The sequence below is a fragment of the Chiloscyllium plagiosum genome, chromosome 27 (genome assembly GCF_004010195.1).
Source record: "Chiloscyllium plagiosum isolate BGI_BamShark_2017 chromosome 27, ASM401019v2, whole genome shotgun sequence".
In the NCBI taxonomy this organism is placed as follows: domain Eukaryota; kingdom Metazoa; phylum Chordata; class Chondrichthyes; order Orectolobiformes; family Hemiscylliidae; genus Chiloscyllium; species Chiloscyllium plagiosum.
Genome location: NC_057736.1, coordinates 45092483 through 45120329, shown reverse-complemented (window position 1 = coordinate 45120329; position 27847 = coordinate 45092483). Strand labels below are relative to the sequence as shown.

The 27847-nt window shown below is 40.5% G+C and overlaps 1 protein-coding gene across 7 annotated transcripts in view; it reads right to left on the bottom strand.

The window, feature by feature from the left end:
• The window catches only part of LOC122563754 (adhesion G protein-coupled receptor B2-like), a 776300-nt gene that overhangs the window by 488708 nt on the left and 259745 nt on the right, over nt 1-27847 (bottom strand). For all 7 annotated transcript variants that reach the window (XM_043717945.1, XM_043717942.1, XM_043717944.1 and 4 more), the window contains one exon: nt 17367-17531. In XM_043717945.1, the coding sequence (XP_043573880.1) occupies nt 17367-17531 (165 nt within the window). The remainder of the gene's footprint in view (nt 1-17366; nt 17532-27847) is intronic.

The following is a 27847-nucleotide window of genomic DNA, read 5'->3' as shown; positions in this document are numbered from 1 at the left end:
TCTCAGTCCCAGCCCTCAGACTCAGCACCGCCTTCTTGACCTGCAATCTTCTTCCCGACCTCTCCACCCCCACCCCTCTCCGGCCTATCACCCTCACCTTAACCTCCTTCCACCTATCGCATTCCCAACGCCCCTCCCCCAAGTCCCTCCTCCCTACCTTTTATCTTAGCCGGCTTGGCACACCCTCCTCATTCCTGAAGGGCTTATGCCCGAAACGTCGATTCTCCTTCTCCTTTGATGCTGCCTGACTTGCTGCGCTTTTCCAGCAACACATTTTTAAGCTCAATCTCCTTATGCCAGGTATTAGGCTAGTAAATCTTCTTTGAACTGCTTTCACATATTAATATCCTTCCGTAAGTATGGTGACCATTACTGGATACATTACTCCAGACGTAATCTCACCAATGCCCTGTATAACTGAAGCCTACACTTGCAATAACACATAACATTTCATTAGCCTTCCTGATTACTTGCTGTTCCTACATACTAACCTTGTGCAAATCATGCACTAGGACACCCAATCCAATTTGCATCTCAGAACTTCACAACCTCTCACCATTTAGATAATATGTTTTATTTTATTCTTTTTGCCAAGATGTACAACTTCACACTTTGCCACATTGTACCCCTTTTGTCTGATCTTTGCACACTCACTTAATCTATCTATATCCCTTTTTACATCTCTTTAAATAGGGCTCTTTATGTCCACTTCCTGCCATGAGCAAATTGTGTTACAATACCTTTGATCACTTCATCAAAATTATTTAAATAAATTGCAAATGGCTGAACAAACCATCTATGACATCTTGCCAGGCAGAAACTCTCTGCTTCCTGTGAGTCAGCTAATCTTCTATTCATACTAATACTATCCTACATTTGATGTGGCATGTTGTTAAGTGCCTTCTGAAAATCCATGTGGATAAGGGTAAATTGTTAGAGTGGCAGAACTGAACTTTAATAATCAAATGAGCATCATAGTGGAAGCTATAACAGTTGTGGACCCTAAGAAATATAACCTAAGAACTGTAACTGAAACTTCAAAAACATCTCTATCAAATAAGTCCTCAATTTTTGAGAGTAGTCTATTTATAATTGAGACATTTTTATAATAAATGACTGCTTTCATATTAATAATACACATTTTAATTACTTAAAATAAGTAGAGACCACAAACACAGAATATATAGAGACCATACAAATAAAAAAGACCAAACAAAAATACATTCAAACTACATAAGTAACTGATACAATCACACAGACATGGTTTCTACCATTGCAAATAAACTAACTGCACAACATTTGAATTGAACCAGTCCATAATGATTATAATCTCATTGAACATTCACAAATGTAATCCAAGATTTTACATTCCTAACTATCAAATTTCACTGAGACATAAAGTAATGTTAACTATTATAACGGGTATAATGTTAATACCTGTGTATTTTTTAAAAAATCAATAAAATCATTGTGTACTATTTATATTTTTAGAATGGCTCTTTATAAGATTATGCTAATCAGACAATTTGTGATACAGAAAAGATGTTACACTGATAGATTTCTTTTTGAGAAATGACTGAACTCAAAATTAAACAGAAAAAAGTAAAATACTGTAGCAGCTAAAAGACAGAAATCTGAAAGATAAACAAAAAAAAAGAAATAATCAACCTGGAGCATTGGTGGGGAAGAAAAAAGGTATCATGTTTCAGGTCAGAACTCCTTCATCAACATTGAAAAATATTACGGCACAAACAGGTTTCAACCCAGTACAGGAACAGTGAAAAAAAAAGGTGCAGGATTGGGAAGTCTACACAAAAATGGAAGTGAGTTAAATGACCCCTAAAGAGTACCATAACAAATCAAATACAGAAACAAAAGATGGTCCAGAAACAAGGTTATAAATGGCAACAGCAGAATAGGGAGCAACAGCTGCTGTTCAAAATCAAATGGGAACAATCATTACAATCTCAACAGGTTGAACTCAGTGTTGAGTGCAAATGGCTATAAAATGGTCAGTTGAGATGAGGTGCTTCCACTGAACTTCACTGGAATAGTGTCAGAGGCTAAGGACAGAGAAGCCAGAGTAAATTGGATTACAGAGATAAAACTGGAAGCTTGGAGTCACATGTAAAATTAAACTTAGGGATCAACAAGGTGATCACCTAAACTGTTTGCTCTCTGCAGTGTACAGCAGACTACATTTTAGAACTACATATAATGGTCCAGCTTTGATAGGCTCATGGCTCGAGTAGGAAGCACAATCTTTTTGAGCAGAGCTGTGAGACATTAGATTAATACATTCAAGGACACTGTCAGCCAAAATGAAGAGAAATCTTTCAATTGAGAAAAAAGGAAGACACACTGGAACTGCTCATGTGAAAGGTGACACAGTCAGCACTGATGTCACAGAAACCGAGAAATGGAATAATGGATGTAGGTTTGCTCGCTGAGTTGGAAGGTTCATTTTCAGATATTTTGTCACTATACTAGGTAACATCTTCAGTGATCCTCCGAATGAAATTTCATGGAGCAAATCTATATCCAGAACCTCAACCTGAGCTAGTAATCTTCTCAAAACTCACTAAAATGGAATAATGAAATGGAATCCTTACAAAATGAGGCCTGGAACAACAGCTCATCCCATGAAATGCAGATAGAGAATGCAGGAAAAGGTAAGGGAAGAGATGGGAATATATCGTTCATGATGAAAATTTAAAGCAAATTTGATAGTGTTAACAGTTTGGGCTGAGAACAGAAACTGGGACTGATAGAACTATATCAGCAAAGAAGAGGTGAGAGAGAGGACCTGATGGGGACTGGACAAAGGACAACCGTTCTATCCGAGAAAGAATCCCAGAAAAAATTCAGACATGGTTAGAATTGTGAAAGGGGTCAAAGAAGACATTGCACAATGCAAGAGCAAGTTCAGCTAGGAAGAGGAAATAGACAGGGAATGGAGCCACCTGGCATTTCAAAGAAAATTATGGACCTGCAGAATATCCTGGCAATTGATAGAGATTATGATGGATTAGTTATCCAGTTTTTTGATACCAATTATAACTAGGAAGCTGACTTGGTATGCATATATCAGAAGAGACAAGACAAAGGGAAAAACAAATCATCAAGGCGGTTAGAAATACGTTTCATGCGAGTAAGAACAATAGCAACCATGAGTCTACCATTACAATTCATGAGAATTCATCACTATGCTTACATGACTTAAGATGCAGCAACGTTCCCTATGTTGCACACACCCTTGGAAATCCCACAAATGACAGGGTGCTTTTTGTCATGATTTGCCTGCTTTTAAATTATTGTCTCCAAGATAACAATATTAGTTTGGCTGGTATCAGTAGCAAAGTGAAATCCACCTTTGACCAACCTTTGACCCATAAGCTGCTAACTCTACATAGTTCTCCAATAACTTGTGTTTATTAAATGCAATTTGTCTGGGAAGCGATTTGTGAATTGTCAAGCATTTTTTTAATAAAGCGAACTCCCGTTTGCTGTTACAGAATTCTCATCCCTGGCACTAGATGTCACGGAGAACTACACTCTACGTCTGCATCAGGTGATCAGTCAGCTCATTCACTTTCTCATGAAGAGCTTCGTGAAAGTACTGTGAAATTATTGTGTTACCTGAAGTTTGAAAATCTATGCTTCATGTATTTACCCCTCAATGTGCCAACGTCGATCATCATCAAAGTGATAGTGCAGAGAGGGGACAGAATCATTGTTCAAGGCACTTTCCAATTGCATTGCGCAAGCAGAGAACGGAAAAGGGTAACAAGTATCACAGTTTGTATGGACAGCATCAGCATCGAGCTTTGCCTGGTCATCAGATTTCCCCAAACCTCCTCCCAGAACCTCCATGACCCCTTTACATCCAACAACCACAACTTACAGTTTTCATTCATCACCACAATGTGGAGGCCCACCACACTGAACACAGGAAGTTAGAAAGTAGCAGCAAGTGTAGGTCTTTTAGCCCTTCAAGCCCGCTCTACCATTCAATATGATTAAGGCTGATCATCTATCTCAGAGCCATATTTCCACTTTATCCCCACACTCCTTGATGCCTTTAAAATCTGAAAAAAAAACTCTTATTCTTCAATATATTCAGTTACTTAGTGACCACAGTTTGCTGTCGTGGAGTACTTCAGAGGTTCATTTTGAGTGAAAAAATTGGCGATGTTCACTGATGATTGGACAATGCATCTGCAATTCCTCAGATACTGAAGCACTCCATACACAATGCAGCTAAAAATGAATGATATCTAGGTTTTAGCTGACAAGTACAGGTAACACAAGTGTCAGGCGATGACCATCTTCTAGAGAAGAAGATCTAACCAATTTCCCTTGACATTCAATGACATTACCATCACTGAATCCCCCACTATCAACATCTTAGAGGTTATCATTGAGCATAAATTAAACCAGAACAGCCACATAAGTACTGTGGCTACAAGAGCAGGTCAGAGGCTAGGAATTTTGCAGTGTCCTAAATCACCTCCTGACTTCTCAAAGCCCATCCACAATATACAAGGCACAAATCAAGAGTACAATGGAATAATTGCCCACTGACCTGCATGATTACAGTTCCAACAACACTCAAGAAGCTCAAGACCAGCCAAGTCAAAACAGCACACTTGATTGGCACCACAACTGCAAAAACACCCTCCATCACTGATGCTCAGTAGCAGAAGTGTGTACCATCTACAAAATGCACTTCAGAAATTCACCGATTCCTTAGACAGTGCCTTCTAGAAGGACGATGGTAGCATGTATACAAAAACATCATCACCTGGAAATTCTCCTTCAAACCACTTACTACCCTGATTTGGAAATATATCACCATTACCACAATATTGTTAAGCCAAAATTCTGAAACAATCTTAACCGCATGTAGATCTATCTAAAACAAAGGACCTGCTTGGGCTCAAGGAGGAAGCTCACCATCACCATCTCAGGAGCAATTACAAATGTGTAATAAATGCTGATTGAGCCAGCAATGCCCATATCCATGAATGAATTTTTTAAAAAAACCTGATATAGAACATAACCATAGTAAGACAGTATATAAAGAAGGATTTGGAAAAGGAGTTTGTCTCTCTACAGGGTAGGGTTGTATGGTCAGTCACTGTAAAGATGCATCCAGAGATCTGTCCACTTGACAAATCCTGACACTGATAGTAGCTCACAGGGCTGCAAAGCAACCAGTTAAATTGAGTATAGGGGTTGAGACATTATGTTACAGATGTATAAGTCATTGGTGAGGCTGCACTTGGGAGTATTATGTACAGTTCTGGTCACCCTGTTATGGAGAAGACATAGTTAAACAGGAAAGAGTGCAAAGAAGATTTACGAGCATGTTGCCAGGACTAATAGGCCTGATTTTAATGGCCAGGGCAGGAATTTATTGCTTGGAATGTTGGAAAATGAGAGGTGACCTTATTGAGGTGTATAAAATCATGAGGGGCATAGATAGGATGAATGCATATAGTTTTTTCCCCAGGGAGATGGGGAATTGAAAACTAAAGTGCACAGGTTTAAGGTGAGGGTGAAAGATTTAAGGGCCTGAGGGACAATTTCTTCATGCAGAGAGTGGTGCACATATGGAATGGGCTGACAGAGGAAGTGGTTGAGACAGGCTGCTTGATTGACATCACATCCACAATTCTGGATTAGTGGTGCTGGAAGAGCACAGCAGTTCAGGCAGCATCCAAGGAGCAGCGAAATCGACGTTTTGGGCAAAAGCCCTTATTCCTGATGAAGGGCTTTTGCCCGAAACGTTGATTTCGCTGCTCCTTGGATACTGCCTGAACCCAGCACCACTAATCCAGAATCTGGTTTCCAGCATCTGCAGTCATTGTTTTTACCTCGTTGATCACATCCACAAATCAACTTCCCAGCTCAGTGAACATTCTCACAACTATAACGGGCACCTGAGGTACAAATCTTTACGCAAACTTTGCATATGGAACAAATGCAGGTAAGTGAAACTAGCTGAGTGGGCACCATGATCAGCATGGAGAGTTTGAGCTGAAGAGCCTGTTTTCATGCTGTATTACTCTATGACTCTAAGTGTGAGGATGCACTATTGCTAAGTGCTTTACTGAAAAGATACCACAGTTATTGGAATGTTGTGTATGCTGTTGTGTGATATCAATATCAAGGGGCCAACTGGTCTACCCCTGCTCATACTCCTTATGCTTCCATGAAGAAATCTGACTATAAGATTAGTTTGGAAACAGTGGGGCTGTTTGCTATATGATCTGTGTAAGGGGAAGATATCTGGTCAAAGTAATGAATATGAAGGCAAAGGCTGCAAAAGAAGAATTGAGCATTGCAATATTCTTGAAATTTAATAAACCAGGACATAAGGGATTGAAGTGCAGGCATTTGCTGAAGACTATGAGGATCAGAGAGGGGAATATCAAAAGGAGTAGTGAATTATGGCAAGGGCGAGATTAGAAGGAATGATTGTGTCAAAAGAAAGTGAACAGGAAGAGAAATCCAAAGAAGTCTTGGTATCTGAGTTGTTGAAGCTCTTTGAAGATTGAGTCCCTTAAAACCTGAAAAGAAGAGTAAAGTTTGTTAAACCGCTGCATGATGCAAAGGATGAAACAGATCTACAGCCCAGGATACTGTTGAAAGAGATTGAGTTATAGTGCTGAAGAGAGAAGTAGAGAGCAAAATTAAATAGGTTGCAGACATCAGAATGTCTACTAGTCTTAAGGTCCAGATTTAATACGCCATCAAGTACCCTGCTGCAATGAGAAATAAGTAGAAGAAAATCTACACTTTCCAAATAATAATCACTCATGCAGCAAGTAACAGGATGAACAAGATGAATACTCCCCACTTGCCTGAAGAAGCGCAGCTCCAATAAAATGCAAGAAGCTTGACATCATCCAGGACAAAGCAACCTGCTTGATTGACACCACATCCACAAACATTCAAACCCTCCACCATTGATGCACAGTAACAACAGTGCATACTATCTACAAGATGCAGAGCAGAAATTCGCCATCTTTATACAGCACCTTCCAAAACCATGCCCACTTCCATCTGGAAGGACAATGGTGGCAGATAGATGGGAACATCACCACTGCAGGTTCCCTCGAAGCCATTCGATTTGGAATTATATCACCATTCCTTCACTGTACCTGGATCAAAATCCTCGAATACCCTCCTTAATATCATTGTAGATCTATCTATCTAGAGTACATGGATTGCAGCTGTTCATGCAGCTTTTTCTCAAGGGCAACTAGGAATAGAAAATGAATGCTGGCCACCCTGCCATCCACGTCCCATTAGGAAATTAAATAAAAGGAGAAGCTTTGTGGAAAAGCTGTTCCCTGAAAATTTGTACTTTTATGTAGAATTTGCCATTACAGTAAACATTGGCTTCCCAATCATTTATTTCAAAACCAGAAAGATGAGAAGGCTATTCCGTAGATGTTATCCATAGAATCCCTACAGTGTGGAAACAGGCCATTCTGCCTAACAAGTACACCAACCCTCCAAAAAGCACCTCATCCAGACTCATTCTTCTTTCCTATCCCTGTAACCCTGCATTCCCCATAGCTATTGCACCTAACCTACACATCCCTGAACACGATGGGTAATGTAGCATGGCCAATCCACCTAACTTGCACATCTTTGGACTGTGGGAGGAAACCAGAGCACCCAGCGGAAACATACACACACAGGGAAGAATGTGCAAACTCCATACAGACAGTCGCCTGAGAGTGGAACTGTACCCGGGTCCCTGGTGCTGACAGGCAGCAGTGGTAACTCGTGAACCACAGTGCTACACTTTTTTGGTACATATTTTAATCAGCATTCAGCCTCTCGAACCGACTTACCATTCTAGATCAAGGATGATCATCAACCTCAGCACCATATTTCTGTGCTATTCCATATCCATTGATGGCATTAGAAACTACATAATTATATAATCTAGGTATGGCAATGCCTTGATCTAGGATGCTTCCATATTTTCCATTTGAATTTCCAGCAGAACATGTTTTATTCATGAGTACACATCACACACAGATTGTCAGCTGGAGGACATCATTGCATTGGTTTCCACACCCCTTTTCTCATAAAAGTTCCACTCCAGTTATGAGAATCACAGTCATCCCAGGCATAAAAGCTCCCCAGAAGAATGATTTTTTAAAAATTCTCACTGCCATTCCTAATTGAATCAAGGTTGGAACTGAACTTTTCCTTAATGATTTCATTGAAGTCAAGAGTCAAAGTACAAGTATTGATGATGACAGCATACTGAACTTGTAAGTGAAATTTGAGACAACTAGAGACTTCTGATAGCAGGATCAAAAACTGTTTTGGATAATCATACAGCTAATGGCATGACTGCTGCTCATATTGGCCTTATCACATCTCCACTTATGCTCTCCTTCACCTGCATTTCTTTCAGTTTCACTTCAGATGAAGTAATGCCTGTTGACTAACCTTGCAACAGTGTGCACTCAATTCATTTCCCATCACCCCAGTTCATTCACTATCCATAACTGGACAGTGATCCTGGAGGCAGTATTCTAAATAGTCATCTCCTAGAAAATTGACCTGAAAGATACACTGTTTTCATGGCACAATGTCCAGAAACATTCTACTTTGGAAAATTCAGCCTATGCTTCTCTCTCTCCATTGGTGCTGCCTGCGCTGGTGAAAATTTCCAGCATTTTCAGTTTTTAATTCAGATTTTCATCATCCACAGCATTTTACTTTTGTATTGTATTCAGGCACACAGGTTTAAATGTGATCATAGTTCAAGTAAAATTCTTGTTATGAGATTCTAACTTACGTTTTCTTCTATCCTAACGTATTCAATGCTGGTATGGCCTTCACTGTGTGCAACATGTCAAATTGATAAAAAGAAAATATAAAAATTATCATCAAATTTTTAAAAAGTCTTTTTATGAGGAATTGGCTGGGATCCAAGATGGTGATGTCCTGTTAGGATCGCATTTGCTGGGCTCTGTGCTGCAATACCGACCCAACAGAGCCAGAACCCATCCCAAACACTTTGCTGTGAGTATAAACACAGTAAAAGGAGCTAGAAACCTGAAAGAAATCTACTTACCTTTGTCCTTGCAGCTGGAAAATGCCAAAGAAAGGAGGAAGCTCGCCTGGGGCCGGGGCCACGGCACAGCTTTCTGAAGCAGCTGGCTTGCTTACTCACCAGACCCTAGTTGAGGAGCTGGTCAAATCTCGTGAGGTCTTGGGAATCAGATCAGGGAAAAATTGAAGAGAAGTTGGCTCCTGCATCTGCATTGCTGCAAGCGTTGGGAAAAAGGACCGATGAGCTTGAGCGCCGGGATGCAGGGGTAGAGACAGAGACTGACTCCTCCAAGAACCAGACTGAAGCCCTGGAAACACAAGTCCATGGTCTGTTGGAGCTAGTAGCCAATCTTGAAAACGGGGCAGAAGAAAGAACTTGCACGTTGTTGGCATACTGGAGGGGAGGGAAGGTGAGCGGCCGGTAGAGTTGTTCGAGAAGTGGTTCCTGGGGTTCTTTGGTTTGGAGGTTGAGAAGGAAAGGATAATAATTGAAAGAGCCCACCGGATTGCGGCATGAAAGCCAGATGGAGATCAGCACCCATGCCCTGTCCTGGTAAGGTTCCATTATCATAAAGACAAGCAGAAGGTCATGGAAGCCTCTAAAGTCCAGGGGAGGGACCCGAGGGTGTTAGTATGTGGCGGTTCCAGAGTCATATTTTTTCAAGACTTCTAGGCGGCAGTAGTCCGGAAAAGGAAATCCTATGATGGCGTCAGGAGGAGATTGAGAGCGCTTGAGATGCAGTATTCTTTAAGATATCCAGCGGTGCTTCAGATCAATCATAATGAATCCATACATTTGTTCAACTCGCCAGAGAAAGCGAAGAACTTTGTGGACATGTTGACTTACATCAAATGGCCGAATAAGTGTAGAGGACAGAGCTGTTCTGGTTTGCTTTTCTTTAAAAAGGGCTTGGTGGAGTTTCCTTTCTGGTAATGAGTTACATGAAATGATGTCCGGGATGGATAGAGTAGTTATCTTTTATTTCCAAGTTGTGTTAAGGGATGGGTGACATATTTATTTTTAGTTTACTCGTCTATAGTACTAACCTTACTCTTGGTTTTTTTTTCTCTACTGGGTGGTCAGTGTATGTGGCATGACGCTAGCTGATAGGAGTTCAGGACGCGATTGGGATGGTTAGTAGGATTGTAGGATTAGATTACATTACAGTGTGGAAACAGGCCCTTCGGCCCAACAAGTCCACATCGACCCGCCGAAGCGTAACCCACCCATACTCCTATATTTACCCCTTACCTAACACTACGGGCAATTTAACATGGCGAATTCACCTGACCTGCACATCTTTGGACTGTGGGAGGAAACCGGAGCACCCGGAGGAAACCCACACAGACACGGGGAGAACGTGCAAACTCCACACAGTCAGTTGCCTGAGGCGGGAATTGAACCCGGGTCTCTGGTGCTGTGAGGCAGCAGTGCTAACCACTGTGCCACCGTGCCGCCCACTGTGATGTGTAGGTATCCCTTTGAATGGGGATGGTAAATTCCTCCAATCAGTGCCTTTGGCGATTTTTTGTTTGATGTGCATAGTTTTTGTAAGTTTTGTAGATTTGTTGACTGTAGTTATTTTAGTCTGTGTAATTTTTTGGTTTTGTGGATCCTTTTGCATTAAAGCTCAGTGATCTGTAGTTTGGGTTCTTCCTGTCTGGAGGCTGGATGGTGCTATAGAAGTTTTGGCAAAGGATGTGTTTAAGTGGTGCACCTGGAATATTAAGGGGAGTCATTCACTTATCAAGAGGAAGAAGGTACTTTCCGGCCTTAAAAGGGAAAGGGAAGATGTTGCATCACTATAAGAAACACACTTGGATGCAGAGCATTTGAAGCTGCAACAGAATGGGTATGACTGGGTTTATTTTTCATCTTTCATTACGAGAAATTTTAGTGAGAAAGAATCTCCCCTTTAAGTTATTAGAGTGCATTAAAGACACACACAGAAGATTGGTAATTGTAAAAGCTTTGATACATGGGGAGGAATACGGGATCTTAAATGTTTACTGTCCCCCGGCTCACCCCCTTAAATTCCTGACAGACGCACTTTCTAGACTGGTTCACCTTACATCTCAACATATTATCATAGGAGGGGGTTTCAATTGTCTCGTAGACTCTACAGTAGACAGATTGCCCAAAGGCCAGCTGATATCTTCTTTGCGATATAAACAATTAAGGGATTTTTGTGCTGAATTGGGGTTGGTAGATGTTTGGAGGCACCTTCACCCTAGTTCACGTTCCTTTCAAAGCCACATAAATGCCAAACCAGGATTTATCTTTTTGTGACCCGCGCAGTACATGTGGGCTCAGTGGCATCATGTACAACTGGCAATATCACTACTTCCAATCACACTCCAGTGTATATAATGGTTAAGAGTAAGGATACGGTGCTAGGTTCAAGGCATGGGCGACTGCACCCCTTCATCCTCAAGAATAGCAAGTTTATTGAATTCTTTCCTACTGAGTTCAGGGCTTTTTTTAGATATTAATTCAGGCTTGGCCAATAGCCCATCCATTCTTTTGGAAACAACTGAAGTCTATGCTAGGGGTTGGTTATTTCCTATTCAGCCAGTAAGAAGCAATAGACAGGTGAGCAGCAACACTTACTCAAGACGCATCTGAAAGTAGCTGAAAAGGCATATTTTGACAGGCCCTCGCTGGTTAAACTGCACAGCATCACAGCACTTCAGTCTACGCTGAACTTCATGCTCACACAGACTGCCAAGAGGGAGCTTACATTTGCAAGTCAAAGGCGGTTTGAGCATGGGGATAAGCCGGACAAGTACCTAGCGTACCTTGCTAGGAAAAGGAGTGCCCCCCCAGACAGTTGACAGGTCTGTCCCTTATCACCATTGCTTTTTATATTGGTGCTTGAACCACTGGTGGAAGCAACACGCAGGGATCGCAATATAACCATTCCACAAGTGGGGACGAAGTCACACAATATCGCACTGTATGTGGATGACAATCTTGTCTTCTTATCAAACCCAACAGTCTCAGTGCCACACCAGATGCAATGCATCAATTTATTTGGTGGTTTCTTGGATTACAGGATCAATTTTACGAAGTCAGAGGCCATGCCCATGGGTGGTCTCCCGAGAGTGCCTGATCCTGAGGGAGGATCTCAGTTCCCCTTTAGATGGTTGCAGGAGGGCTTTCTCTACTTAGATATATTTATTACCTCAATCAGAGGGGACACTAGAAATTTGACCTACGATTCTAAAAGGATTAATTTAGCATCCAGAAATTTTACTCTGAATTATACCAATCTGAAAGCTGTGACAGTGGGCGGGTTAGGATGGAGTCTTTTTTAAAGAATTTGGACTTTCCAGTAGTGACCCCTTAACGAGAGTCTGTCCTCAATGCCCCATTGTCAGAGCAAGAGGTGTAGGAGGCTGTAACGCAGCTCCAGAATGGGAAGACGCAAGGTGCTGACGGGCTACCCAATGAGTTCTTTAAGGAATTTATAAGTATATTGTCAGGGCCAATGCTTAGTATCTTTAATGACTCACAGAGTTGTGGCCTTCTCCCACCATCTAAAAGAGTCGAACATGTGTCTCATTCTTAAAAAAAGGGAAAGCCTCGGAGGACTGTGCATCCTATAGACCCACTTCGCTCCTGAATGTCAACTTCAAAATCCTATCCAAGACTCTGGCATTAAGGCTAGAAACTGTACTGCCCTCCATCATTAAGGAGGACAAGATGGGGTTCATAAAAGGTCACAGACTGATGGATAATGTCAGGAGATTACTTAACATGATCCAAGTATGTCAACAGTGATCGGTACAGGGAATGGTGATCTCCTTAGATGTGGAAAAGGCATTTGACTTTGAAGCAGTTTGGCCTGGGAGAGACCTTCATCAGGCGGGTGGAGGTTTTGTATAGTGATCCTCTTGCTGAGGTCCTCACCGATGGTGGATGGTCAAGCAATTTTAATCTTTGTAGGGGAAGTTGACAGGGCTGTCCCTTATCATCATTGCTTTTTATATTGGTGCTCGAACCACTGGTGGAAGCAATACGCAGGGATCACAATATAACCGCTCCACAAGTGGGGACGAAGTCACATAATATTGCACTTTATGCAGATGACAATCTTGTCTTCTTATCAAACCCAACAGTCTCAGTACCACACCAGATGCAATGCATCAATTTATTTGGTGGTTTCTTGGGTTACAGGATCAATTTTACGAAGTCAGAGGCCATGCCCATGGGTGGTCTCCTGAGAGTGCCTGATCCTGAGGAGAGAATCTCGGTTCCCCTTTAGATGGTTGCAGGAGGGCTTTCTCTACTTAGATATATTTATTACACCCATTTTTGATCATCTATAAAGCCAACTTTGCCCATTTATTCGACAGAATCAAGTAGGACCTTCACAGTTGGGAGGTGCTTCCTCCGATCTCTTGGTTAGGTTGGATAGCCCTCATTAAAATGAACATTCTGCCCCGCCTGTTGTATCCTGTGCAAATGCTTCCTCTGTTTTTTACTAAGCAAATATTCAGAAGACTGAACGGCTGGTTTAGTCCTTTTGTCTGGTATTGCAAGCGGCCCCTAATTACATTGACTAAATTGCAGTTACCTTACAGACTGGGAGGAGTGGGCCTCCCAGATATCAAAAACTATCAGTTACGTTCAGTGCTATCTTACATGAATGATTGGGCCGGGGGGGACCCTCACTCACTTTGGTTGGACATCAAAGCATCTCAGGCAAGATGCTCCCTTAGTAGCCTGCTGTTCTTAGACAAAATGAGGACAATTAAGGAGCTTGGTCACAGCCCCAATAGTCATCAATACTGTCAAGGCATGGAGGACGATTCATCAGGGTGAGGGCAATATTGCTAAAGCATCATTTTTGACAACCATAAATGGTATACCAGGCTTTCAGCCAGGGATAATAGACTCTGGATTTAAACCATGGGCAGCTAGGGGCATGTCTTGCTTATTCAAAGGAGACATACTGATGCCTTTTGACCAGTTGGCTCGGAAATATAAATTGCCCACTGGCGACCTCTTTCAGTTCTTACAAATTAGAAATTTCATACAAAAAGAGACCACACTTCTAACTGATCCTTATAGGTCCAACAAGGACAAGAGGGTGTTGAATGTTAATGGTACATTATCTGTTAGCAATGCTTATCATCTATTGGGAGAGGGTCCCTCGGACGAGACCAAATGCTCTCTAAGGTATGGAGAGGGAGGTGGACATTGAGATCACTTCTGAAATATGGGAGGATACCTGGGAGATTGCGAGAAGAATCTTGATTTGCAACAGGATCACGACTTGCAATTGAAGATTCTCCACAGAGTCCAGACCACCTTGCTGAATTTAAAGCAGGAGCTATCTCCAATGTATCCTCAATGCAAAGTGAGCATGGGCATGTCTTTGATCCTGCCATAGACTGTGGGCATACTGGAGCGCTGTAGAAGGCGAAATAAAGAAGGCCTTGGGGACGGAGGTGGAGATGAGCCCGGTATCTGTTCTTCTTGGCTTTGTTAATTCACTTTCGTTAGATGCTCGCAAAAAAGGGCTTTTCAGTATCTTCACTTTCTGTGCCAGAAAGAACATTCTATTAGGGTGGATGTCAGAAAATCCCCCAGGGCTGGCGTAAGATAGTCATGGATCACATCCTCTTGGACTTCCTTACGAGTATGGTGCACTATAAAACTGAGAATTTCTAAAAGGCACGGTGGCCCTTTTTTGACTATCTGGGTACAGATTTGTCTGTCATACTAACAATATAGCCATGGCAATTCTATGTAATAGATTTGGTATCCAGAGGGGAGGAACTATGAACATATGAATATGTATAAACTTACCCGCTCGATGATCGAGAGCTATTGCTTTGTTTTGCTGAGCTGTGTTAAGGGTATTATCATTGTTATTATTGTTGAGATTTTCATTTTTAGCTTAGTTATTAGTTATTATTTATTTATGTAATTAGCAGGTTTGCTTTTTAATATTGGTTTGAATTATTTGATTTTGTATTTGTAATATTCAAAAGAAAAGAATTATTTTTTTAATAATTTTTTTTTTCTGTACCTATTGTACTTTACTATCTGTCATAATTTGAGTGCTGCATTTTGCTAAAGTATAAGGTCAGCCTTGAATTGTTAGATGGCTTATGCATTCAAATGCCTTGTTCCAACTCCTAGTTCTTATGTTTTTATGTTTTATGAAGTAAGTTGGTTGCATTGCTTTTAAGCCAACTTTTTTATGTCAGCATCATGTCTGCAAGTAATTTTATGCAACAAGCTGTCGACATTTAATCAAAATGCATGGCACATAAGACAAAATCGCATGTAAATGGTGATGAAGAACTGTACCCCTAGAAAATCCGTGTTTCTTCAAACAATTACTGTGATGAAAGTAGTATTATATACCTATATTCTTAATTGGATTTTGAAATAGAGGTAGAAGGATTTTCATCAGTTCTGTGAAGTTTGATACTAAGAAGTCAGAAAGACAGTCTGGAAAAGTGACCAGTATACTTCATTGTTAGGAAAGTACATGAGAAATCCTGTTGTGTTAATAAAATAGATATTTATAGTGGTGAATTTATGATAGGCAAAGTAAATAGACAAAGCTAGTAATTTTCTTTTGACTTCAAAGCAGAATAATATATATCCTTTTTTAAACTTAATTCAGAAGAATGAGAGTATAAGTCAGTACAAAGGAACCAATCACGTCAGTACATGTTTTCTAATCTGTGAAGTTCCTAAGTCAGGTGAGCTTGTACAGAAGCCTTCAAGTTATTAGAACTGGAAAAAGGTTAGGTCTCAGAACTGTGAAAGGTTCATGCCCACAGACATCATAAAATTGCCTCTACAGTCCATGCCATGGAAAAGAAATTCGAAGGAGTCACTTAATTAGAGTCTTAAAGAGTTGAGATGCGAGGATAGTTTCTTTGGATTTGAGAGTCTACAACAGATAGTATTGGGCAACAAATGGGAACTTTATTTTGTTTTTTTGTGTGAAAATCTTTCTAATTTTTATTTCTATTTTAGATAATAATCTGGCACAGGCTGGCAGAGGAGTGGTAGTTTGATCCCAGGGAAAGGATAATCATGTCAGGTTGAGGTGGGAGACATGGGACATAGTCATGGGTCCTACCCATGTAAGAAAACATGCCAGGTGTAGTTGAGATGTGTTTGGCAAGTTGGGGGTGCCAGCTTAATAGTTATCTAAGAGTTAGTCTAAGTTTTTAATTATCTAAATTCTAGAGTAACTGTTAACAAAAGCCAAACCCTCTGAATTTGTTATTAAGAATATTTATCAGAGGGTTCCGCTTTTGTTAACAGTTACCATAGAATTAATATTCTTTATTAAGAGTATTTATCTCAGGGTTCCAGATGCAGGAAAATCACCCATCAACATTTTCATTGCCTGGGCAATTCCAATAGTCTGTTACATCTGGTACTCAGCAGGGTCCCAGCACACTACTCAAGAGAAATGACTCCATGGCTATCAGAATATCCAGGCCAAAGTTTTATTGAAAGAACATCTGCAGTTTCAGTGATCAATTACCACAATAACCATATGCATATTAAATATTTGATATTTCAAGTCAGGATTCATTTTAGTATTTGTTCTGTAGTACAATCAGCTAGAATCAGAACACTAAATTCAATTAACCATGCTTATCCATTAACAGCGCTCTCCTTTAGTGACTGTAGTTTCGAAAAAATTCTTCGCAATGACAAGAAAGAATATTTAATGAAGAGACACTCGTTGCACTGCACTACTTCTGGTAATGCTAGGCAGGAAATACCTTCATTCCCCAGGTAAAGACAGGTTTATCGGTCTCAACCTGCACTGTCTATGTTGCATTTTTCTGTAATAAAACTGAAGAACACCCTGAAGACACAGGCAGCAAACCCATTGATGTTGACTGTCCTGGGAGGAGTTAACATGAGCACTGCAAGAATTGTAATTTGTGCGCAGATTTTTTCACTCTCCGTACTTTTGACAATTCTCAGTTCACAAATTTATCTACGACAGTAACAAACATTTCCTTCAAGTGAGGTAAGTTTGAAATAATTTTACCATTCATCTGTGCTAAATTAACAGAGGAATGATAATTCAACATATTAAGCTTTCCTTTGCTATTATTTCTAACAGCAGTTACAAGCAATATCTAATCTTGCCTGAGATGCTTTGATGTCCAACCAAAGTGAGTGAGGGTCCCCCCCCGGCCCACTTTGCTGGTCAGTTAAATTAGCTTCAAAGACTGCATTCAATGCTATGAATCAAAATTGTATCATGTACTAAAGATACCTGGACATGTAGCTGAATTATTACAAACTCGTGTTTCTCTTAGAGGACCGCTGCACAGAGTTCCATAGGGGGATGCTACACAGGATCTTGTTCGAACCTGCGAACCCATACCACATGTGAGTGAGCACACACTCCATTGAGACCACTCTTCAGCAGCAGGATCTCCTGATAAAAGAAAAAGAAATCAAAGTTAGTAAGTCTAATAACAATACCAATCTAGTAAAATAATTCAGAGAGATTATTGTTGATCATCACTCAACAAAACATTCCACCATGTTTATCATTTTTCTTTGTATGAATTCACTTCCACTAAAAAAAAGTGAAATGCAAGGTTTCTGCTCCAATCAGGAAACAGAAAAAAATGTGAATTTTTTTATAATTATTCTCAAAATGTAATATATAAAGGCTTTGAAATTATGCTGAAGCCAAAAACGTGTGATATCATTTTAACATAGCTATTTAACATTTTCAACCTATTACTCTTTCCTGGTGTTGAACCGTTTGCTGCAGTTCTCAACCACATTATTCAACTGGCTTTCTCAACTCCATAGAACACTGGAGTCAGTTTTGAAGAAGGGTCACTGGACTTCTGCTCCACTTCATAGATGCTGCCAGTCCTGCTGAGTTTCTCCAGTAAGTTCTGCTTTTGTTTCAGGTTTTATTAGGAATAGTTAACATGGCTTTGTGAGAGGGAAGTTATGTGGAACAAATCTGGTTGAATTCTTTTTGAGGAGATAATCAAGTGTGTAGATGAGTGTAATTTGGTTGATGTAGTCTATATGGATTTCTGTAAAGTCTTTGACAGGGTCCCATGTGGGAAACTGATAAATGAACGTAAAGGCACAGATAACTTGGCAAGTTGGATCCAAAATTAGCTTAGTGCGAGGAGACAGAGTGGTGGTAGAAGGCTATTTGTGAGATTGGAGGCCAGTGTCCAATGGCATGCCACAAGGATTGATGCTGGGTCCCTGATTGTCGATGATATAAACAATGTATATGAGAATGTAGGCGGGTTGGGGGAATAGCGGACAGAATTAATGGATGATCTAATAAGTTTTGGTCAGATGGGCAGATCAGTGGCAGATGGAATTGAACCCTGCTATGCGTGAAGTGACACACTTTGGAAAAAGTAACAAGACAAGGGAGTGCTTAATGAATGGCAGTACATGAAAAGCTCAGAGGAACAGAGAGACCTTAGGGTACCCCATATTCATCTGGTACCCTACCTATCTGGTGCTTTGCCCCTTACTCATTTTGTATCTTAGCTGTGGCACCCTATTACCTCCCCAGCTGGCACCCTACCTTCTTTCCATCAGGTGTCCAATCCTTGGCACCTTTTCCTCTCCTCAAATAGTACCCTTTAAAATTGGCATCAAATTTAACTGGTACCCTACTTGCCTAGCACCCTTGTTATCACTTCCCATTAGAATGATAAGGACAGTAGATACATGGGAACACCACTACCCGCAAAGCCCCTCTAAGCCACTCACCATCCTGACTATAAAATGCATCACCATTGGTTCAATGTCACTGAGACAGAATTTCCTCCCTAACACCATTATGGGTCTATCTATATCATATGGACTGCAACAGTTCAAGGTGACAACTCACCATCTCCTCCTTGGGGGCAACTAGAAATGGGCAATAAAATATGGCCCAGCTACCAACAACCATGTTCCATGAATGAATAAAAATATAAACATCACCCCCACCCACCCATCACCCCACCCTGTGAAAAAAGGGCATTGTTTGCCTTCCTATGATACTTGTATGCTCTGAAATGAAATCAACAGACTTGTTAAAAAAAACAGAAAGCTAGAGTTACAATCCCCATGAGATTGCTGCTACTCAGAAAATCTGATCCACGATCTCCAATCTCTAAGCACATTAACCTTTTTATTGTACTCTACTTAAAATCTTTTGGAAAGACAAAAGTACTCTGTTTAATGACTATTCTATCAATTACATCAATGTCTCAAACACAATTTCCTTTTTGTAAAACCCCACATTGACTGTATGACCTTCTTACATTTTTTTTAAACTGTTTTCAGATTTACTTAATATATTCCAGCATTGTTCAAATGATTGATACCATGTTATCTCGCTTACAGTTCCCTGTTCTCTCTCTCTCCCTCCATATAAAGACAAAGAAAATATTTGTTCAGCATCTTTGCGATTTCCATATTCGCCATGATAATTTCTCCTGTATCTGTCTCTAAGGCACTGAGTCTTAAACTCTGCTGATGAGATTTATTGTGTTGGCAAGTGAAAATAGTGGGGTGGGACCAGTAGGTAGTCCATAGGATATCTGCTGTACTTACATAGTGCATGCTCTGAAATGTTTGAGAAATGTTGCTTTAAGAGACCAGCCTTTAAGTTAGCTAATGTCCTCCTTTTATTAATATACATGTAAATCGCCTTAAAGACTGTCTTTACATTCCTGGCTACTTTAACCTCTCACTCTGTTTCTTTTCCTTGGTCACTTTGTAGCCACATCTCTGTAACAATGATTAGATCTAAACAATTTACCTCTTCTTGAAATACTAGTTCATCTATTTCTTTATGATACCCATCCCATTTAGATAAAGAGCCATTAATTTTATTTTTTCCACTTTTATTTCATGGACTATTAACTACTAATGCCTTTTAAGGAAAGAAATCTGTCTACTTGGCCTGATCTAACATACATCTGACTCCAGATCTATACTGTGGTTGACCGTTAAACTCCGAAATAGCCTGGTAAACTTCCCTTTCTTTAAAATATCTTTTTTACTGATTCCCTTTTCCTGGTATGCACAATTCTGCCAATCGTAAAGACTTACTATTTGATCAGCTCAGTTCACTAGATGGCTGGTATGCAATACACAGCAACACCAACAGCATGGGTTCAATTACTGCACCAGCTAAGGTTATCATGAAGGATACTCCTTCTCAATCTCTCCCCTTGCCTGAGGCATGGTGACCCTCAGGTTGCCTTTCTCTACTGAGAGAGCAGCCCTATGATCCAGTAGGACTAAGTCAACTTCATGTTTTACCTTTATTCTGGGCAATATTCAGCAAGAAACTTCTTTTAATCTTTATCAATCCTAAACTTCCCTTGTAAGCCATGGATATAAGTTCAAATTGCTCTCAAACTTAATATTGATTTCAATTGTGTTATTATTACTTTTTCCAACAGGATTGCTTACTATGATGTAACTAGTTAAACCTGCCTCACTGAGCCATACTAAAACTAAAACAACTTCATCTCCAGATGGTCCCAGGAAGCTATCACAAAAGTGTCCAAAAGTTAATCTTACACGTTTCTGTAGCCAATTTGACTCATCTAATCATGATGTAAATTAAGATCTTCCACCATAATTTCATTGCCTTTGTTACAAATATCAATTATTTATTGCTCAATGCTATGATTAGAGGTAAATTAATTACTTCCACCAGCATTTAAGGCCTTTAATATTCCTTCATATTGTTTTTTACTTCCTGACCTTCTTGATGAGGTTCTTTCTTAATATTATGTGTGATGAAGCTGCTCTTTTAATGAGGTTAGGTTATCTTGGTTTCTTTTTTAGACAGGGTGTAAAAGACACAGATTCCGAAAAGTCTAAGTTGAAAGGTTTTAGGGCCAGTTTGATTATAGCTAACAGGTACTGCCTCAGGCAACATACTTTCAAGTTCTTGAAGAAAAAAACACCTGTACAATGAAAAAGAAGTGGCCAATCCTCCTAACTCAGCTTTTCTCTGGATTGGCTTTTAGCAATAATGTTGGTAAAAGCTGCTGGAACCAAGGAAGCAGTTGATCCTCTCTTTGACTTCTTCGCTGTTAGAACCCGTGTTTGATTTTACCTTTTAAGCCAAGGTGTGTTTATGGAGATTGTTGCAAGTATTGAGAACAGCATAAGTTCGAATAATTTGTTGGGTTTTCCGATAGCTTGTTATTTGGCATTTTGTTCTCTTTTGTTTGTGTTTTTTTGGTAATAGAGTCATACTCTTGTAAATAAATTCTAGTTTGTTTAAAACTAAGTGGTTTGACCAGCTGCATCTCTCCTGGAATATCCACTGTACACCTGATTGAAACAACTACTTAGGGTCTGGGCTACTTGCCTGAAATGTTTTGAGGGGGTCTAGCCTGGTCCATAACACATCCTTATTCCACTGTTTACTATTTGGGCTATTCCATCTCTTATTTCATTCTACATGTCTTTTTGAAGTGTTGTCTACCCTGGAATCTCTATTTTCCATCTTTGGTCACTTTGTAGCCATATCTCTGTAACAATGATTAGATCTAAACAATTTACCTCTTCTTGAGATACTAGTTCATCTATTTCTTTATGATACCCATCCCATTTAGATAAAGAGCCATTAATTTTATTTTTTCCACTTTTTTTTCATGGACTATTAACTACTGATGACTTTTAAGGAAAGAAATCTGTCTTCTTGGCCTGATCTAACATACATCTGACTCCAGATCTACAGTACATGGTTGTCTCTTAAAATAAACTCCAAAATAGCCTGGTAAACTTCCCTGATTAAAGACAACTAGCTTGGATGAGCAACTAGCTTTGTCGGTTACGAAACAATATCCAATGAAAGAAAGGGAAATTAGCGTTTCTCGCACCTCCGCCCTTGAACCCCATTCCTCCAATCACAACAAGGATAGAACCCCGCCATACACACCAAGCTCCTCTGGTCCTCACCTTCCACACCATTAACATCCAGATACAGTGCATTATCCTCTACCATTTCTGCCACCTGCAATCAGACCCCAGCACCAGACACATATTTCCCTCCCCCGCTCCTATTTGCGTTCCGCAGAGACCATTCCCTCCGTGACTCCCTTGTTAGGTCCACACCCCACACCAACCCATCCTCCACACCCAGCACCCTCTCATACCCCCGCAAGATGTATAAAACCTGCACCCATACCTCCTTCCAAGGCCCCAAAGGAACTTCTCACATCCAATAGAATTTTTTCTGCACATCTACCCATCTCATTTAGTGTGTCCTTTGCTTTTGATATGGTCTCCTCTAAATTGGGGACACAGAACGCCAACTCGCAGAACATTTCAACCTCACTGCCCTGTGGCTGGCCATTTCAAAACCCCCTCCCACTTCACCAAGGACATGCAAGTCTTGGGTCTCCTCCCCACCAAATTCAAGCCATCCAACATCTGGATGAAGAATACCACATCTTCTGCCTTGAGACTCTTCAACCACACGGCATCAATGTTGACTTCACTAGTTTCCAGATCTCCCCTGCCCCACTTCATCCCAGATCCAACCCTCCATCTCAGCACCACCTTCTTGATCTGTCCCACCTGTCCATCTTACTTTCCACCTATCCACTCCACCCTTCCCACTGAGCCATCACAATCACCCCCCACCTATTGCCTTCCCAGCTACCTTCTCCCCCAGCCCCACCCACACCCCCATTCCTCCTATTTATCTGTCAACCCCTTTCCCCTCCACAATCCTCATGATGGGCTTATGCCAAAAATGTTGACTCTCCTGCTCCTGAGATGCTGCCTGACCGGTAAACCAGTACGACACTCTTTGACTTTTATTTTACTATTGACTTGGAGATCCTGGATGTGCCTGTCGGAGCCCTGGAAGGATCCAGAGAGGTTCATAACATGGAAGTAAATGGTCACTAAGTTTATCAGGCTGATTATCTTCTTATGGAAAACTACCGCAATCAGATGGGACAACATAATAATTCTGAAGGACTACTCTTCGGAATATCATAAACTTAACCATTGCCCACACAAACTAAGGCTGTAGAGGTGACATTACACTAATTTGAGTAGGGAAGAGTTCAGGAGCGAGGACACATAGCTTTACGAAGAAAAATGATATGGAGGTATTGCAGTGCACCTACTTGATAATGATACCCAGAATAGAATAGGAAGGGACAGAGTGTACAAACACAAAACAACAGCAGCAAATAAGGTCAAGGGGGGAATAGTAGTAAAAAGTTAAAAATAGTAGCCTTTTACTTAAATGCTCATTATGTTCTGAACACAATAAATGAGTTAACAGCACAAATATTGGTTAATTGGTATGATCGCATAGCCATTATAGAGATTAAGTTACAAGAGATCAAAAATGGGAACTAGATATTCAAGGAACGTGTATTTTTGAAAGAGCAAGCAAGAGGAGAAGTGTGATGTGGTAGCTTTCTAAGTTGTGGACCAGACCAAACCCCCTGCCTATCAAGGAGATAGCCCTGGCTCCTAACTTTTCTCATTTAAACACAACTGCAAGATGCTGTGTTCTAATTGGAAGCACACTAGCTTTCGGAGCGTCGCTGCTTGCTCCGAAAGCTAGTCGCTTCCAATTAAACCTGTTGGACCATAACCTGGTGTTGTGTGATTTTTAACTTTGTACACCCCAGTCCAACATTGGCATTTCCAAATCGTGTTCCAGGTGGAATTCGACACATTACACTACTCAGCTTTAAGCAAAACACACTTTGTTCTTACCTTATACTTAAAATACAAACAAAAGAAAGATGAAATGGATATAATTTTAACTCTATTGGAAGACTTAACAGAATATTAGATTACTTAATGAATAAAAAGCAACTGTTTCAACACCAGAAACATTGCATAAACAATCCTTGGCAAGGCAAATTCAGTAAAATAGATTATCACATAGGCAATGTTTCTCCAATCCAGGATGAAAGAATATCGTTGAAAAATTCTGGTGGAGGTAGACAAGCAACATGAATTCGACTGGGACAACACTACTATTATAGGACAAGCCAAACAGAGAACAGCCAGGGAATTCCTAGAGGCATGGCACTCATCCACAGATTCAATCAATAAGCAAATTGACCTGGACCCAATATTCCGACCACTGCAGCGGACAGCTGGAACTGACAACCGGAAGCGGCAGATTCAAACCACTACAAATGGCGGAAGAAAGATCACAGAAGCGCTTCACAGGAGGCTCCCAAGCACTGAGGATGTCACCTAGACAGGGAATGAAACGTCTGCAACACAAATTCCCAGCTCGGCGAACAGAACCACAACAGCGAGCACCTGAGCTACAAATCTTCTCACAAACTTTGAATCCATAATTTTCTTTTTATTTTGCAAATTTTGCTGAGTTACCCATAAATATGGGAGGACAAAGTAACAGGAATGTTTACAAGAGGCATTCTGATGATAAAATTGCAGGTGGTAAACATAAAAGAAAGGCTAAAACATTTGAAGAGAAGCGAGATGCTATAAAGGGCTTTGAATGTAACGAAAGAACATGTGATATTATTCATGCAACAGAAATAAATGAGTCTATGTTATGCACCATTACAGACAATGCAGAAAAAAATTAAAGCAAGCTGCATTGCTGGAACAAGCCTGAGTGATAGCAAATCTGAGAGATCATGGCCAAGGGAACTTGAGGAGATGGAGCAGCTTCTAAGTGTGTGGATAGAAGATCAAATGTAAAAGTGATCTGGGACCACTTTCTCACCATAAAAGAGAAAGCTTTATCAATTTATGAAGACCTATAATAAAGAGCTGAAAACTCTGCTGATGTGCCTGCCTTTAGTGCTATTAGCGGCTGTTTGCTGGTTTTAAGGACCGTTACGCTTTTATTTAAACTGTGCTATCATTTGTGCTCGGCTCACACTTTATTCGATTCTTTTTTAAGTGATATTTTTGGTGGTCTGTCCCAACTGTATTTTTTCCATAAGCCCTGATATTTTTATTGTGCTATTTTCTATAGCGTGAGGTTGCATAAAAATGTAACTATTGTGTTATAGTGGAAAGGACTGTATGGTACTCCAAGTAAAACTTAATGAAGGTGCATGCAGGGACAAAATTGTATGCTTTATTTTACATTTAGTTATTGACTGAACTGCGATAACGCTATGGCTTTTAAAGGTTTGATTTGTTGTGGGATTTTTAAGTTCAGGTACCAAACTGCCTATTCAAGGTCAATAAAGTAAATAGCTTGTGAGGCCTTGGTCTTTTGTTAAAAGTTGGAACAATAGAAGCAGCATGAATGGATGGAGTCAGACTCCCACAGAACTAGGGTTTTAATTTAGCTTTCACTGATTGTTGGGGCTTTGAAATTGTCTCTTTCTCCCTCTGTTACAGCTAAAAACCTGGATCTATTTCTGCAGCCAGAATTGCATGTGAGGCAATCTGTTTTACTGACTTTGTCTTTAGCAAGGCTGTGTTTATGGGATGTTACTACAATAATTTGGTATTTAAATAAACTTTTACTTTGTTCCATTTTCCAATTAGATTAAAATTATACAAATGTTTCTTTCTTTTGCTTGCATTTTAACTGTATGGGCAAGAACAAAGTGTGTTTGCTTAAAATGTGACCAATCTAATTATACCTGAAACACGGCACATTCCACTTGCCTCAGTATAAAAATTAAGGTCTTGGCTATCTTCTTGGGGTTGGAGGAGGACTGATCCATAACAGAACACACCACTGTTTCTCCCAGCTATCCTTTCATGTCACTGCTAAAGTACTTTTAGAAATCTATATGTAATAATGCTCTGATGCCTTTCTTTCATCACTTTTCATAAAGTTGTTTTTCGATGGGAGATTGGGTTTAGTATTGGTCTTGCCCATAGGTTAACACTGTATGTTACCATGTTAAAATTAATTTGACACTCATAAACCTGATTTCACATGTAGATCTGCCTAAAACAGCAAAGCATCAGTTATGGTCCAAACACTCAAGCAGATCTCATCAGCTGCAATTTTGTATTTTCTGAGGATTTTCACAAATTGCTACTCCACTTCTTTTTATTTTACAAAAAGAGAGTGCTCCACATTTGAGAAGAGATTACACTCAGGGCCCCTCAGGATTCTCTTGTAGTGGGATTTGGAGCAAGAGAAGGGGAGTTGAGATCGAAGCAGAGAAAGGATGGTCAGAACTGGAAAGATTGAAGAAGATGCTCAGCACTCAGGGGATGAAGGTAGGTCAGATTCAGAACAGGTATAGGAATTTGAGGTGTTACGTGGGGGTTGATTCTAGAGTCAGTGAAAAAGGACTAGCTCCCAGAGACTGAAGGGTGCTTTGGTTGCAGAGTGGGGTAAATGGGGTTGGTCTGGAGGCAGAGAAGGATATTTGGGTCTGGAACTAGGGACGGGGTTTCAGGTCTGGTGGGCAGGGTATCCGGGTCAGGTTGAGCCGGGGGTGTCAGACCCAGAATGGGTGAAATGGGTCTGCATCGGAGAAGCAAGGGTTGAATCTGGCAGCAGGGGAGGACTGGTCAAGTCCAGTACCAGAAAAGGTGTGATTGGGTTTGGAGTGGGAGCGGTGTAGTGGGGGGGGGGAGCGGGGGGTTATATTCCTGGAGGTGAAGAAGGTCAGCTTTCAATGGGTGAGGAGCAATCAGGTGTGGACTGGGTGAAGTGGCATCAGCTATCAGGGATTAAATGGTGATCAGCTCTCGAGATTGAAGGATGTTGTGTCTATATTAGGTGATGAAGTGGTAGGATCATGTCCAGAGCAGGGGAAGGAATTTGGGACCAGAATGAATGAAGCCTGGCTAAGTCCAGAAGAAGGTAAAAACAAGGACTGCAGATGCTGGAAATCAGCACCAAGTCCAGAACAAACAAATGGTATTCTAGAATGTCTGGAACAAGGATGAAATTAGAAATAGAACTAGAACTAGGGATTTACCCTCAAAATAAGGGAGAGATTCAGGACTGACTTGAGGAGGAGCTTCTTCTCCCAAAGGGTTGTGAGTCTGTGCAATTCCCTGCCTATTGAAGCAGTTGAGACTAACCTGTTATTTGTTTTTAAGGCAAAGATAAGTAGATCTTTGAACAGCAAAGGAATTAAGGATTATGGTGAGCAGGCAGGTCAGTGGAGCTGAGTCCACAAAAAGATTACCCATGATCTTAATGAATGGTGGAGCAGGCTGGAGGGGACTTTCCTACTCCTGCTCCTATTTTGTATGTTCTTATGTTCTATACCTGAACGGGAGTTGCGTCCAGAGCAGGTCCAGAGGAGTCAGGTTCCTGGGATGTCAGGTCAGAATGTAAGTGGTCTGCAGGGAGGTGTGTTTGAGGTTGAGAGAGTTTAGTCTGGAGTTAATTGAGTACATACTTAGGAGTTAAACAACACATTTAATCATCAGACGTTTCCTGTGTATCTATTTACTTTATTTAATTGAAAACCTCCAAATTCTGACATTTAAATTGAGACTTTCAGAGAGTTCCATGTGTAGAGAAATATGCTAGTGAAATCTTCAATTCTTTTGAAGTTTACTGCAATAGTAATTTCATCAGGTCCCCATAAAGAATATGCTGCAATAACGACTGTCCAGCCATTGGAAAATCAACAGGAGTAAGCTAGAATTTTAATGTTCACTGGTGACCATCCCCCAAAACAGACCCTGTCAGACTATTCTTAATCTGGATTGACATATTACCACCAACACCAAAGCTTTAATGTCAAGCAGATAATGTCTACAGGCTTTCCTCCAACACCAACTTCATAACTTTTT